The 12,262-nt window shown below is 41.6% G+C and overlaps 1 protein-coding gene across 1 annotated transcript in view; it reads left to right on the forward strand.

Moving 5' to 3' along the window:
• FN1 (fibronectin 1) overlaps positions 1-5,533 on the forward strand; it is a 76,129-nt gene extending 70,596 nt beyond the window's left edge. Inside the window, 3 exon segments of the mRNA XM_032278306.1 lie at positions 434-540; positions 3,940-4,050; positions 4,768-5,533. Coding sequence (XP_032134197.1) covers positions 434-540; positions 3,940-4,050; positions 4,768-4,839 — 290 coding nt within the window. The 3' untranslated portion in view covers positions 4,840-5,533.
• The last annotated feature ends 6,729 nt before the right edge of the window (positions 5,534-12,262 follow it).

The following is a 12,262-nucleotide window of genomic DNA, read 5'->3' on the forward strand; positions in this document are numbered from 1 at the left end:
GACTTTAGGTCTCCTTGAGGAGTGAAGAGTGAGTTTGTTAATCTTTTGATTTGGGAAGGTGGAGACAAGCTTCAAAAACGAGTCATGATTTAATGTTATTACAGGATGCTTTAGCACTTTTCCGACGAGTATTTTGACCATTATCCGCAGTGAAATTCTACAAAGAAGCTTTATTTGTCTGTAGATTCAACTTTTAAAATATGATTTCCATCTTCCCATTGGACCTTTTTCAGTGTATTAGGTCTAATTTTTGGAAATGCCACCCTAAAATCTGTACAGCAGTACTTCTCTTATGGATGATTCACATAAATATGTAGAATTTGGGCTGTGATGACATGAATTTAGGACAGAAATAGAACCCATCCCTAGATCAAGTCAAGTCTGCAGTATTGTTCTCAGCTTACACATGCATCTGTTTTGTGTCTATATGCAGATGAGGCAACATGTTATGATGATGGGAAGACGTACCACGTAGGAGAACAGTGGCAGAAGGAATATCTCGGTGCCATTTGCTCCTGCACATGCTTTGGAGGCCAGCGGGTAAGACCAGATGTGCCAGGCTCCCTACAATTTAGATAAGATAAAGGGTGGCCTCCTGCGAGATGTGTGGTATGCACAGGAGTGGCAGAGACCCTTAGGAAATATTAAAATACCACATTTCCTGTTGGCATGCAGCTGCTGACGTAGAGCTTTGGGGTAGTTCTATGTCTACCCTACATGCCATTCGTTCTTTCTATTCCTATTGCTAGAATATGTAGAGTACCAAGAAACATGAGAATCTTGAGTCATTCTTAATAGCAATACCTGCATTTATACGATGCTGCAATCATTTTCCTAAGCTCCCTAGCACATCAGAGATATCATGTACACTGAAAAAAAGTGAAGCAGAGATACTATTCAAATTAATTAGTGGTGAATAGAACGTGTTTCATTTCAGCCAGTTTTCCCCATCCTGGGCAGCCTGAGACCCTCCCCTCCCCTACCATTCTCAGGCTGCTTCGATTTTTCAGCAACTAAAGTGTTAAGTGCAGCGTAGCTCTAGGCCTCCAGCTCCATTCAGATGGACAGGTGTCCCCATGGCAACGTTGTGAAATATTTTGAATAATATCTCAGATGTAAGAAAATGCCACTTCTTTTACCCTCTCTGTTGATTCAGAACAGATCCTTGTTATAAGTCTAGCACTGTGCTAAGTAATACAGGACAAACAGAGGAAATGAGAATTGGTCTTGGCTCTTAATGATATAGCTGAAGATGTTAAATTAGCATACATTTCGAAGTCAAGCTAATTAAGTTCTAAGTGAGTCTGACAAATACAGTTCTGAGTAGGCTGGAATGAGCAAGAAAGAGATGCATGAACTGGCTGAGGTTTAGGATAGCTAAGGTTTAACTGGGAGGGGAGAGAGCAGAGAGACAGAAAGCACACCGCCTGGGATAGAAAGGAGTTGGCCCAGGTGGGCTTTGGTGAGTCAACCCTTTGCCTGGTGTCTTGTGGTATGAAATTAGATGGGAAGAAGTGGCTTATGAAGGGCCTCAACAGCCCATTATTTAAGCCAGTGCTTCTCAACCATTTCTAAAATATGCCCAGTCTAACAAAAAATAATATACCGGCTGGGTGCAGTGGCTCACGCCTGTAATCCTAGCACTTTGGGAGGCAGGGGAAGGTGGATCACCTGAGATCCAAGAGTTCAAGACCAGCCTGACCAACATGGAGAAATCTGGTCTCTACTAAATACACAAAAAATTAGCTGGGTGTGGTGGTACATGCCTGTAATCCCAGCTACTGGGGAGGCTGAGATAGGAGAATCGCTTGAACCCAGGAGGCGGAGGCTGCGGTGAGCCGAGATTGTGCCATTGTGCTTCAGCCTGGGCAACGAGAGCAAAACTCCACCTCAAAAATAAATTAATAATAACAATAATATGCCTTTCTCTGATATGATTTGAAATTTCAAATTGAAATGACTCGTAACTCAAATAAAAGCAACAGAATGCAACAGCCCTTTGTTTTCAATGAAGACATGCCTTCCCAGCAACTCCCCAAATCCTGGTACATGCTTCACACTCAAGGGTGAGACTCATTGGTTAATGCATTTGGCATTAACCAATCACCGGTATCCAAGATGCAAAGAAATGTGACGGAAAATAGTCTTTAGGGAAATTAATCTTTAGCAAAATTAATCTGGCAGCAGGGGCTTTCAGGGGCCTGTCCTGGCCCCACCAGGGCAGCCCGTGGAAGCTACTCTGATCTTGTTTCACCCCCAGTGATTACACGGGGAGGGAGGTGCTCCCAGTTCTGATGGAGGAGAATTAGAGGTTGGAATGTAGATTGAATTCAGCCTCTCTCTCTCCCATTAACCCTTATAATGACTGTGATCGTAGGATCGTAAGACTCAGTCACTCTGGTATAAAAATGTGTGATGGAGAGTGAATTTGCTGGGAAGCTGATTTTGGCCTCACTTCAGCATCTTCTCATTATTTATGCACATGAAACCTTTCATGTGTGACGCCTATTCTCAAGTGAAGTGTTAAATGAAACATTTAAGACAGGAGTGGAAACTGTTACTTTCTCATAGGAAAGCAAGATTCAGTGATTCTGTAAGGAGATATTCACTGGTATTGTGTTAGGTGTTCAGGGGCATATGCTCTTAAATAGAGAAATGTCTAAAACATTTAAATTCTAATATAAGAAAGAAAGTGATTATATTATTTAGGGTTGCATTTTAGTTGTAAGAAAAAAGTCCCATTCAAGTTAAGCAAAAATGGCTCACCTAATGGAAAAGTCCAAGACCCGCCGGCTTCTGGGGCTGCTCCAGCAATGGCGCCCAGAGTCCCTCTTACTCCATGTGCCTTCCCTTGCACAGCCTTCATGCGTCAGTGGGGTCCCTACTGATGGTGTCATTGATGACTGACCTCCATGAGCTCCAGTTTTACCCCCTCCCAGCTTAAGAACAGTAATAAGAGAACATGTGTCTCCTCCCATTTCCAGCAAAAACCTCAGAGAGAAGCCTCTGCTCAGCTTGGTCCTGTTTCCACCTCCCATGCCATCTCTGGCCAGATGAAAGGCTACCATGTCACTGCCTAGGGAAGTTTAAGAAGAGAGTAGCAAAATGGTGCATTAGAAAGAACATGGCTGGGGTCACCCCATCTCCTGGGCGGCAGCCCCAACTCCACCAGCGATCCACTGTGTGACTTCCCTCTCCCTCTAAGCAAGTCACTCCTCTCCTCTGGGTCTCTGTTTCCTTACCTATAAAATGAGAATGTTTGGCCAGGTGCAGTGGCTCATGCCTGTATTCCCAGCACTTTGGGGAGGCTGAGGCAGGTGGATCACGAGGTCAAGAGATCGAGACCATCCTGGCCAAGATGGCGAAACCCCGTCTCTACTAAAAATACAAAAATTAGCTGGGCATGGTGGTGGGCACCTGCAGTCCCAGACACTCAGGAGGCTGAGGCAGGAGAATCACTTGAACCCGGGAGGCGGAGGTTGCAGTGAGCCGAGATGGTGCCACTGCACTCCAGCCTGGCGACAGAGGGAGACTCTGTCTCAAGAAAAGAATGTTTGTTCATGTAATCTCAAGTCCCTTTTAAAATCACTAGGATTCTATGAAAGCCTTTTCCATCATCTAGTACAGAGAACTTTTTGAGGATGCTGGGATTGGAATAAGCCTCCGCAGATGGGTAAGGTTTGAACAGGAAGAGAAGAGAGGACATTTCAGGAGAAAGAAACAACACAGAGAGACAGATGTAGGTAGAAGATAGTAATAAGCCAAATGTATTCTACGAGTTATAAATGCATGAAATAATCATCAAAGCTTCCTTAGTGATTAACTGCTTATATTTTGCCGGTGCATAAGATGTGAAATTTTTCTTTAACTCAAACACTTAATTATGATGTCCTCAGGTTATCATAAACCCCATTTGACTTCATGCCTCTACTCTCTCAGGGCTGGCGCTGTGACAACTGCCGCAGACCTGGAGGCGAACCCGGTACCGAAGGCTCCACTGGCCTTTCCTACAACCAGTATTCTCAGAGATACCATCAGAGAACAAACACTGTAAGTGCGTTAGCACCAGGAGTGTGTTCCCTCATACTAGACTGTCTCTTTCTACAGGAATCTTTCTTCAGAATGAACCTTTTTTTTTTTTTTAATTAAAAAAAAAAACTTGGGCTGGGTGCAGTGGCTCACACCTGTAATCTCAGTACCTTGGGAGGCCGAGGTGGGTGGATCACTTGAGATCAGGAGTTCAAGACCAGCCTGGCCAACATGGTGAAACCCCATTTCTAGCAAAAATAAAAAAATTTAGCTGGGTATGGTGGCGTGAGCCTGTAATCTCAGCTACTCAGGTGGCTGAGGCAGGAGAATGGCTTGAACCTGGGAGGTGGAGGTCGCAGTGAGTTGAAATCGTGCCACTGCACTCCAACCTGGATGACAGAGCAAGACTCTGTCTCAAAAATAAATAAATAAAATTTATTTGAAAAATTTTCTATGGATCTGAGTCGTCCAGGAAGAAAAATAAAAAAATTAAAATTTTTAAACTCGTAAATGACTTAAGAGAAACACTGTATTCCATAATATATTTAAGTTATAATGTATTAAACTCCTGAACATCTTCTATTGCCGAGCAAACTGCTAGGTTCTTGAGATTAGGAAGAAATATTAACCTATCTGTAAGCAGTTGTGCTGAGAGTCAGTCCCTACCTCCCCGCATTTTTTTTCTGTATACTTTACAGTATTTGCCACTAATTTCTTTTCCTTCTTCCATTTTAACAGAATGTCAATTGCCCAATTGAGTGCTTCATGCCTTTAGATGTACAAGCTGACAGAGAAGATTCCCGAGAGTAAATCTTTCCAACCCAGAGGAACAAGCATGTCTCTCTGCCAAGATCCATCCAAACTGGAGTGATGTTAGCAGCCCCATCTTAGAGTTCCTGTTTCTTTCTTAAGCCCTTTGCTCTGGAGGAAGTTCTCCAGCTTCCGCTCAATTCACAGCTTCTCCAAGCATCACCCTGGGAGCGTCCCGAGAGTCTTCTCATAAATGAGGGCTGCACATTGCCTGTTCTGCTTCAAAGTATTCAATGCCGCTCAGTATTATAAATGAAGTGATTCTAACTTGTGATTTGATTTGGGATCAATAGGAAAGCACATGCAGCCAACCAAGATGCAAAATGTATTGAAATGCTATGACCAAAATTTTAAGTAGGAAAGTTACCCAAACACTTCTGCTCTCACATAAGTGTCTGGCCCGCGATACTGTAAGAACAGCATGTCCCGTTACCGTGGTATTTCAAATATCCACAGTACTCACTTTTTCCAAACGATCCTGGTAATTGCCTAGAAATATCTTTCTCTTACCTGTTATTTATCAATTTTTCCCAGTATTTTTATATGGAAAAAATGGTATTGAAAACACTTAGTATGCAGTTGATAAGAGGAATTTGGTATAATTATGGTTGGTGATTATTTTTTATACTATATGTGCCAAAGCTTTACTACTGTGGAAAGACAACTGTTTTAATAAAAGGTTTACATTCCACAACTTGAAGATCATTTATTTGATATAAGATACCTTGAGGGAAACAATTCTTGTGAATGTTCTTTTTCAATTCAGCAAACATTTGAAAATCTATACTGTGCAAGTCTCTCTAACTGCTGATTTCAGTACAAGATTTTCTAAGTCAGTTGCTACAAAAACACAGACTGGTTTTCATCACCTCTTCATAACAGAAATAGCTTTATATTTTCTGCTTTAATAGATTTAGGTGGACTCAAATATTTATTAAAATTGCTCATTTACTCTTTAGAAGTATAATCAAAATAACCTGTAGTTGCTCTTTTCTAACCATTATAATTCATCCCTTCCTCCCCCCACCTGTCCTTCCTTTATTAAATAAAACTCTGTTCAAAGAGAGTACCTGCGAGAAAAATAAAGATGACTAAGATATTAAAAGTATTTGAAGGCCAGGCACAGTGGCTCACACCTGTAATCTCAGCACTTTGGGAGGCTAAGGCGGGTGGATCATTTGAGATCAGGAGTTCAAGACCAGCTTGATTAAAATGGTGAAATCCCATCTCTACTAAAAATACAAAAAATTAGTCGGGCGTGGTAGCGGGCACCTATAATCCAAGCTACTGGGGAGGTTTAGGCAGGAGAATCCCTTGAACCCGGGAGGTGGATGTTGCAATGAGCCAAGGTTGCACCATTGCACTCCAGCCTGGGCAACAAGAGCAAAACTCCGTCTCAAAAAAAAAAGTATGGTATAGAGTTTTTGTCTTAGGGCAACCTCATGGCATGATAACCCCAATCTAGCATGTCTTACTTTGGGTCAACTGACACTTTCAGCATGGCTTGATAAACTCCCAGCTAAACAGTTTGTTTACTAGTGATCTGTAAAGGTAATTTCTTTTTCAGTTTAACATTGAGCAAGCAAACTTTGGAATTAAATCTGACATTCAGGCCGGGCGCAATAGCTCATGCCTGTAATCCCAGCACTTTGGGAGGCTGAGGCAGGCGGATCACCTGAAGTCAGGAGTTTGAGACCAGCCTGGCCAACATGGTGAAACCCTGTCTCTATAAAAATACAAATATTACCGGGAGTGATGGTGGGCGCCTGTAGTCCCAGCTACTTGGGAGGCTGAGGCAGGAGAATGGGTTGAAGTCGGGAGGCGGCAGTTGCAGTGAGCCAAGATGGCGCCATTGAACTCCAGCATGGTAGACAGAGGGAAATATAAAGAAGATAAATAAATGTGACATTCAGAATAGTAAATAGTGGCACTGCAAATAGTTAATTATTAATTAGTAAAAAATTAGTTCATAATAAACAAGACATGCAAAGCACTTTTTAAATATGCTATTGTACAGTGAAAGAAAGTATTTCAATAAATACCTGGCAAAGAATATTTAAGCTAAATACAGAAAGATACTTCATATGGTTCATTTGAAAACAAATATACTAACATGCATTTGAATTGATTTACAGTTTATAAAATGCTTTGACATTTAGCCATCTCATTTAAGGGAGGTTTTACAGCTTAATTTTACAGGGAAGGAAGCGCAGATGAAGTTTCCTTAGCAAAATACAGACCCAGACCCTGGGCTTCTATTTAACATTACTGATCTTTCAGCTTTATCAGCCCAATCGTACCAAGAGAGCTGCTCTGTATGTTTTTAAAAAATCACAGAAAGTATAAATCAAGGTGATATTAAATGACCGTCTCACATATGTGGGTCATCACTGCACCCTGAAAAGAGAATGTCATCTCAGTACCAATCTACACACTGTGGGAAGGGATAGCCCCCTAAGACACATGTGCTGCAGAAAGTAAGCTGGTGCCTCCACATTCATAGGTGAGCTGGTAGAGCAGGCCCTTCATCTGAATCCTGCTTAAAGGTCTTTCTATCTAAAAACATAAGGAAAGAGCCGCTTTGGGTTGAGACTGATGATGCTTCAAACCACTTGCCTAACTACAAACCTAAAAATATTTACCCTAAAATGCAGTGTAAGGGTTGGGAATCGTGGCTCACACCTGTAATCCCACCACTTTGAGAGGCCGAGGTGGGAGGATTGCTTGAGCTCAGGAGTTTGAGGCCAGCCTGGATAACACAGTGAGACCCCTGTCTCTACAAAAAATAAAAAATTAGCCAGGCATGGTGGCACTCCTGTGATTCCCGAAACTCGGGAGGCTGCGACCGGAGAATCGTTTGAACCCAGGAGGCGGAGGTTGCAGTGAGCTGAGATCATGCTATTGCACTCCAGCCTAGGTGACAGAGTGAGACTTCGTTTCAAAAAAAAAAAAAAAAATATTCAGTGTAAGCAAATTCACTTGGATTGCATTAACTAAATGGATAGCAAGCCCCTTTACTTTTATGTTGAAATGTAAAAAGCCTCAAGCTCCCACTTTAGGTCAGGGAAAAATATCACCTTTTCCAAAATGTCTGTTGGACTCTCCAAAGTAATATGTTAAAATTTATGAGTTAAACAAACAGCAAATTAAAAAAAATTACATGGCCTTTTCTTTTAGCATCACAATGCAAGAATGATAAAACTTTGTTTTGTACTGACTATTTCTCAGCAAATAGTGTAGTATAGAAGAGTTTTGTCTTAGGGAAACCCCATGGTATGATAACTCAATCTAATATGTCCTTTTTTTTGAGACAGAGTCTCACTTTGTTGCCCAGGCTGGAGTTCAATGGCATGATCTCAGCTCACTGCAACCTCTACCTCCCGGGTTCAAGCAATTCTCCTGCCTCAGCCTCCCAAGTAGCTGGGATTACAGATGTGTGCCATCACGCCTGGCTAATTTTTTTTTTTTTTTTGTATTTTTAGTAGAGACGGGGTTTCACCATGTTGATCAGGCTGGTGTCGAACTCCTGACCTCACAATCTGCCCGCTTCGGCCTCCCCAAGTTCTGGGATTTCAGGCATGAGCCACCGCGCCCAGGTCTAACATGGCTTACTTTGTGTCAGCTGACGCTTTTAGCATGGCTTGATAAACTCCCAGGTAAGGTTTGTTTGCTCCTGATCTCAAACACAAAAACAAAGTATCTCCAAAGATCTTTTACCATTTTTACTGATTCAGGTCATTGCTTCCCCTGAGAATTGTTTTAAGCAGGTCAGATTGAAAAGGCATACTAAAAGAAAAATCTAGATTTAGGCAAGAAACCGACAATTCAAGAAAAGTTCGTAAAACTAATAAATATTAATCAGACTTTAAAAAGAAATATCATTGTTGGAAAGTTTTACATTGCCTTGCTACACTTGATTTGTAATAAAATGTATTGTTCTATTTTACAGTTTTCAGCACTAATAACCTAAGTGAATTATGCAAATAAGTCTGTATAATAACATCGCTATATACCTGTAGGGCACCCTTTCTGTGGAGGTGGATAAAGAAATGATCAGGGGAAAATTACAAGTATAGGAAATGACTTTTCTATTTAATTATATTTCCATTGAAACTTCTATTCCACTTCTAGTGGTATGAAACTCATTAAAGTGATTAAGAAACATCACATCAGCACATTTAAGTGCTGAAATTGCTTCCTATTTAGTAAGTTCCCATTACTGTGGTAGGGAATGTGGCAGGTAACAATTCAAAAATCCCATTTTCAAGGGAGACAATTCAACTATTAAGAAAAAAAAAAAAGATCACTGTCAGGACTTCTCATGTTTGGAAACATTTAAAGATTCCCATTAACACTGATAAAGCAGCACAAACACAAAGATGACCTTGCACAAACTAAGAAAGTTGTTTTCAAGAGTATATGGCACTTACACTTGAAACGCAAGTTGTTTTCATTATCACATCATCTCGCGCCATATCCTCATTAAAATAAAAGATTCAATGTGAATTGCAAACAGAAACCTATATAAATTACAAATGAAGTGAAGAAAATATGTAATAAAACAGCAAGAGAAACAGGGCTTCAGCTGAAAGTCCCAGATGGGAAATTCCTTTTTTAACGTTCCTCAGTAGAGTCAGGTATGAGTTATTAAAGCATGTTTTACATTTCCTTGAATTCCTTTTTACTCTTTAGAGACATGTAGGTTTTAACAATCTCAGGAGCCAAATTTATCTCTAAAATAGCTCGTGTGCAGCCCCCAAAGAACTGAAATTAGCATTGGTTGAAGCTGTACAAGGCAGCCAGCCCAGAGTGATGGACTGGGGCTGTCATCACCTGTCCTGAAGCTACACACCACAGCAGGCTCCCTTAGGCAAAATCCGTCAAAGGCCAAGGAATCTCCCACTGAGGCCTTTGCAACCTTGTGCTTTGCAAATGGCCACTGCATTCCAGAATGAAGCGCTGCCTTTGCCAGGAGACTGCTGGACAGGACTTTACAATGAAACCTGCCCATCTCTGTAATTCAGCTTAAGATGTAAGATGCTAAGTCAAGCGCTGGAAAGCTATTTTTGACTCAAAATGTACGGCATTGGTGGAGGACCTCGTACCGTCATTCACTGCTGGTGGAAATGTAAAATGGTGTGGCTGCTATGGAAAACAGCCAGGCAGCTCTTCAAACGTTAAACAGTCACCATAAGACTTCACAGTTCCATTCCTAGACATACATTCAAGAGTACAGAAAACATATGTTCACACAAAAACTTGTACACAAATGCTCCTAGCAGCATCGTTCCTAATAGCCAAAACATGGAAACAACCCAAATGTCCATCGACTGATGAGTGGATCAACAAAAGGTGGTATATCCATATGATAATATTTGATCATAAAAGGAACGTGCATGCTGCAATATGAACCTTTAAAATATTATGCTAAGTTGAAGTCAGACACAAAAGAGCACATATTGTGTGATCCCATTCATGCGAAATGTCCAGAAAAGGCCAATCTACAGAAACAAAAGGTAGATTTATGGTAGCCAGGAGCTGGGGTGAAGGGGAAATGGACAGTGATCGCTAAGAGACAGTTACCTTTTGGGGTGATGAAAACTTTATGGAATTAGATAGTGGTGACTGTTGCACAATTTTGTGACTATACTGAAAACCGCTGAACTTCAAAATGATTCAGATGGCGAATTTTACATTATGTAAATTTTATCTTAAAAAAATACCACTTTAGTTATAGGAAATCTGATTTTTGCTCCTTCATGAGGAAGAGGTGTGGGGAAAGAGTAGATGAAGGCTGAAGGAACTCAGTAACTTTGTGGCTACCAGTTTGGAAACTGAAACAAAACTATTCATAAATATACACTTATTATTTTCCACAATTTCCATTTGTTATCTTCCACTAGTTCCTATGCTTCTGTATACACAAAAGATTTATGAAACTAATAATTAGCATCTTTTTTAAACAGTATTTATCATGACTCAGGTGGTATTTTAAGTGGCCATAATATTTTCTCTCATTTGCTCTTCAGAGCAACTCGAAGATGTCTGTATTGTTCTCATCTCATTTACAAATAGAAAGTGAGGGAAAGGCAGAGTGAATCACCTAAAGGTCACACAGCTAGTAAGTAGCAGAGCTGGGACTCAAACCTGAGAGACTAACTCCAGAATATGTGCTTTTGGCCAGCAGTTATTCGGCCTTTTGGAAGAGTGAATCCATCCCCATTTTACAGAAGAATCAAACTCCAAGAGGTTGAAGTTACGTGCCCAAGATCACCCACCTACTGACTGGCAAAACAAGGTAGTGATTACCCTAAGAGGCACAAAGACAGTTTCCTAGAGGGAGAGATGGAGTGGTGATGAAGGACAGGAATGTGGGGACTTTCTAGCAAAATCCCCTTCTTGACCTGGTTGGTGGTGATACATGTGTTTGCTTAAAAATTATACTTTAGGCCGGGCATGGTGGCTGATGCCTGTAATCCCAGCACTTTGGGAGGCCGAGGCAGGCGGATCACGAGGTCAAGAGATCGAAACTATCCTGGCCAACATGGTGAAACCCTGTCTCTACTAAAAATACAAAAATTAGCTGGGCGTGGTGGAGTGTGCCTGTAGTCCCAGCTACTCAGGAGGCTGAGGCAGGAGCATTGCTTCAACCCGGGAGGTGGAGGTTGCAGTGAACCGAGATTGTGCCACTGCACTCCAGCCTGGCACCTGGCGACAAAGTGAGACTCTGTCTCAAAAAAAAAAAAAAATTATACATTAGGCCAGGCATGGTGGCTGACACCTGTAATCCTAGCACTTTGGGGCACTGAGGTGGGTGGATCACAAAGTCAAGAGACAGCCTAGTGACAGAGTGAGACTCCATCTCAAAAAAAAAAAATTATACTTTAAATGATAAATGTTTCATGCACTTTTCTATATGCATGCTTTATTACAATTTCTTTTAAAGAAAATTTGTATCTGGCACCATGTTTGGCAAAAATAAGATCTAAAAATGCCCAAGAATGGGTCAGGCACAGTGGCTCACACCTATAATCCCAGGACTTTGGGAGGTCGAGGTGGGTGGATCACGTGGTCGAGAGATCGAAATCACCCTGGCCAACATGGTGAAACCCCAACTTTACTAAAAAATACAAAAAATTAGCTGGGCGTGGTGGCAAGTGTCTACAGTCCCAGATACTGGGGAGGTGGAGGCAGTAGAATCACTTGAACCCAGGAGGTGGAGGTTGCAGTGAGCCAAGATCACACTACTGCACTCCAGCCTGGTGACAGAGCGAGACTCCATCTCAAGACAAACAAACAAAAGTCCAAGAATGGAAGGCACTGAGAGCTTAAAGACCCGCAGGATTCTGTACTCTGAGGAAGGCACATAGGCTGGGCTTTAGAAAGAAGGTGGCCTGGAGAGAAGCCGGTGTCAAAGGACAAG

Source organism: Sapajus apella, unplaced genomic scaffold (genome assembly GCF_009761245.1).
Source record: "Sapajus apella isolate SASKATOON/1434 unplaced genomic scaffold, GSC_monkey_1.0 scaffold10, whole genome shotgun sequence".
NCBI lineage: Eukaryota > Metazoa > Chordata > Mammalia > Primates > Cebidae > Sapajus > Sapajus apella.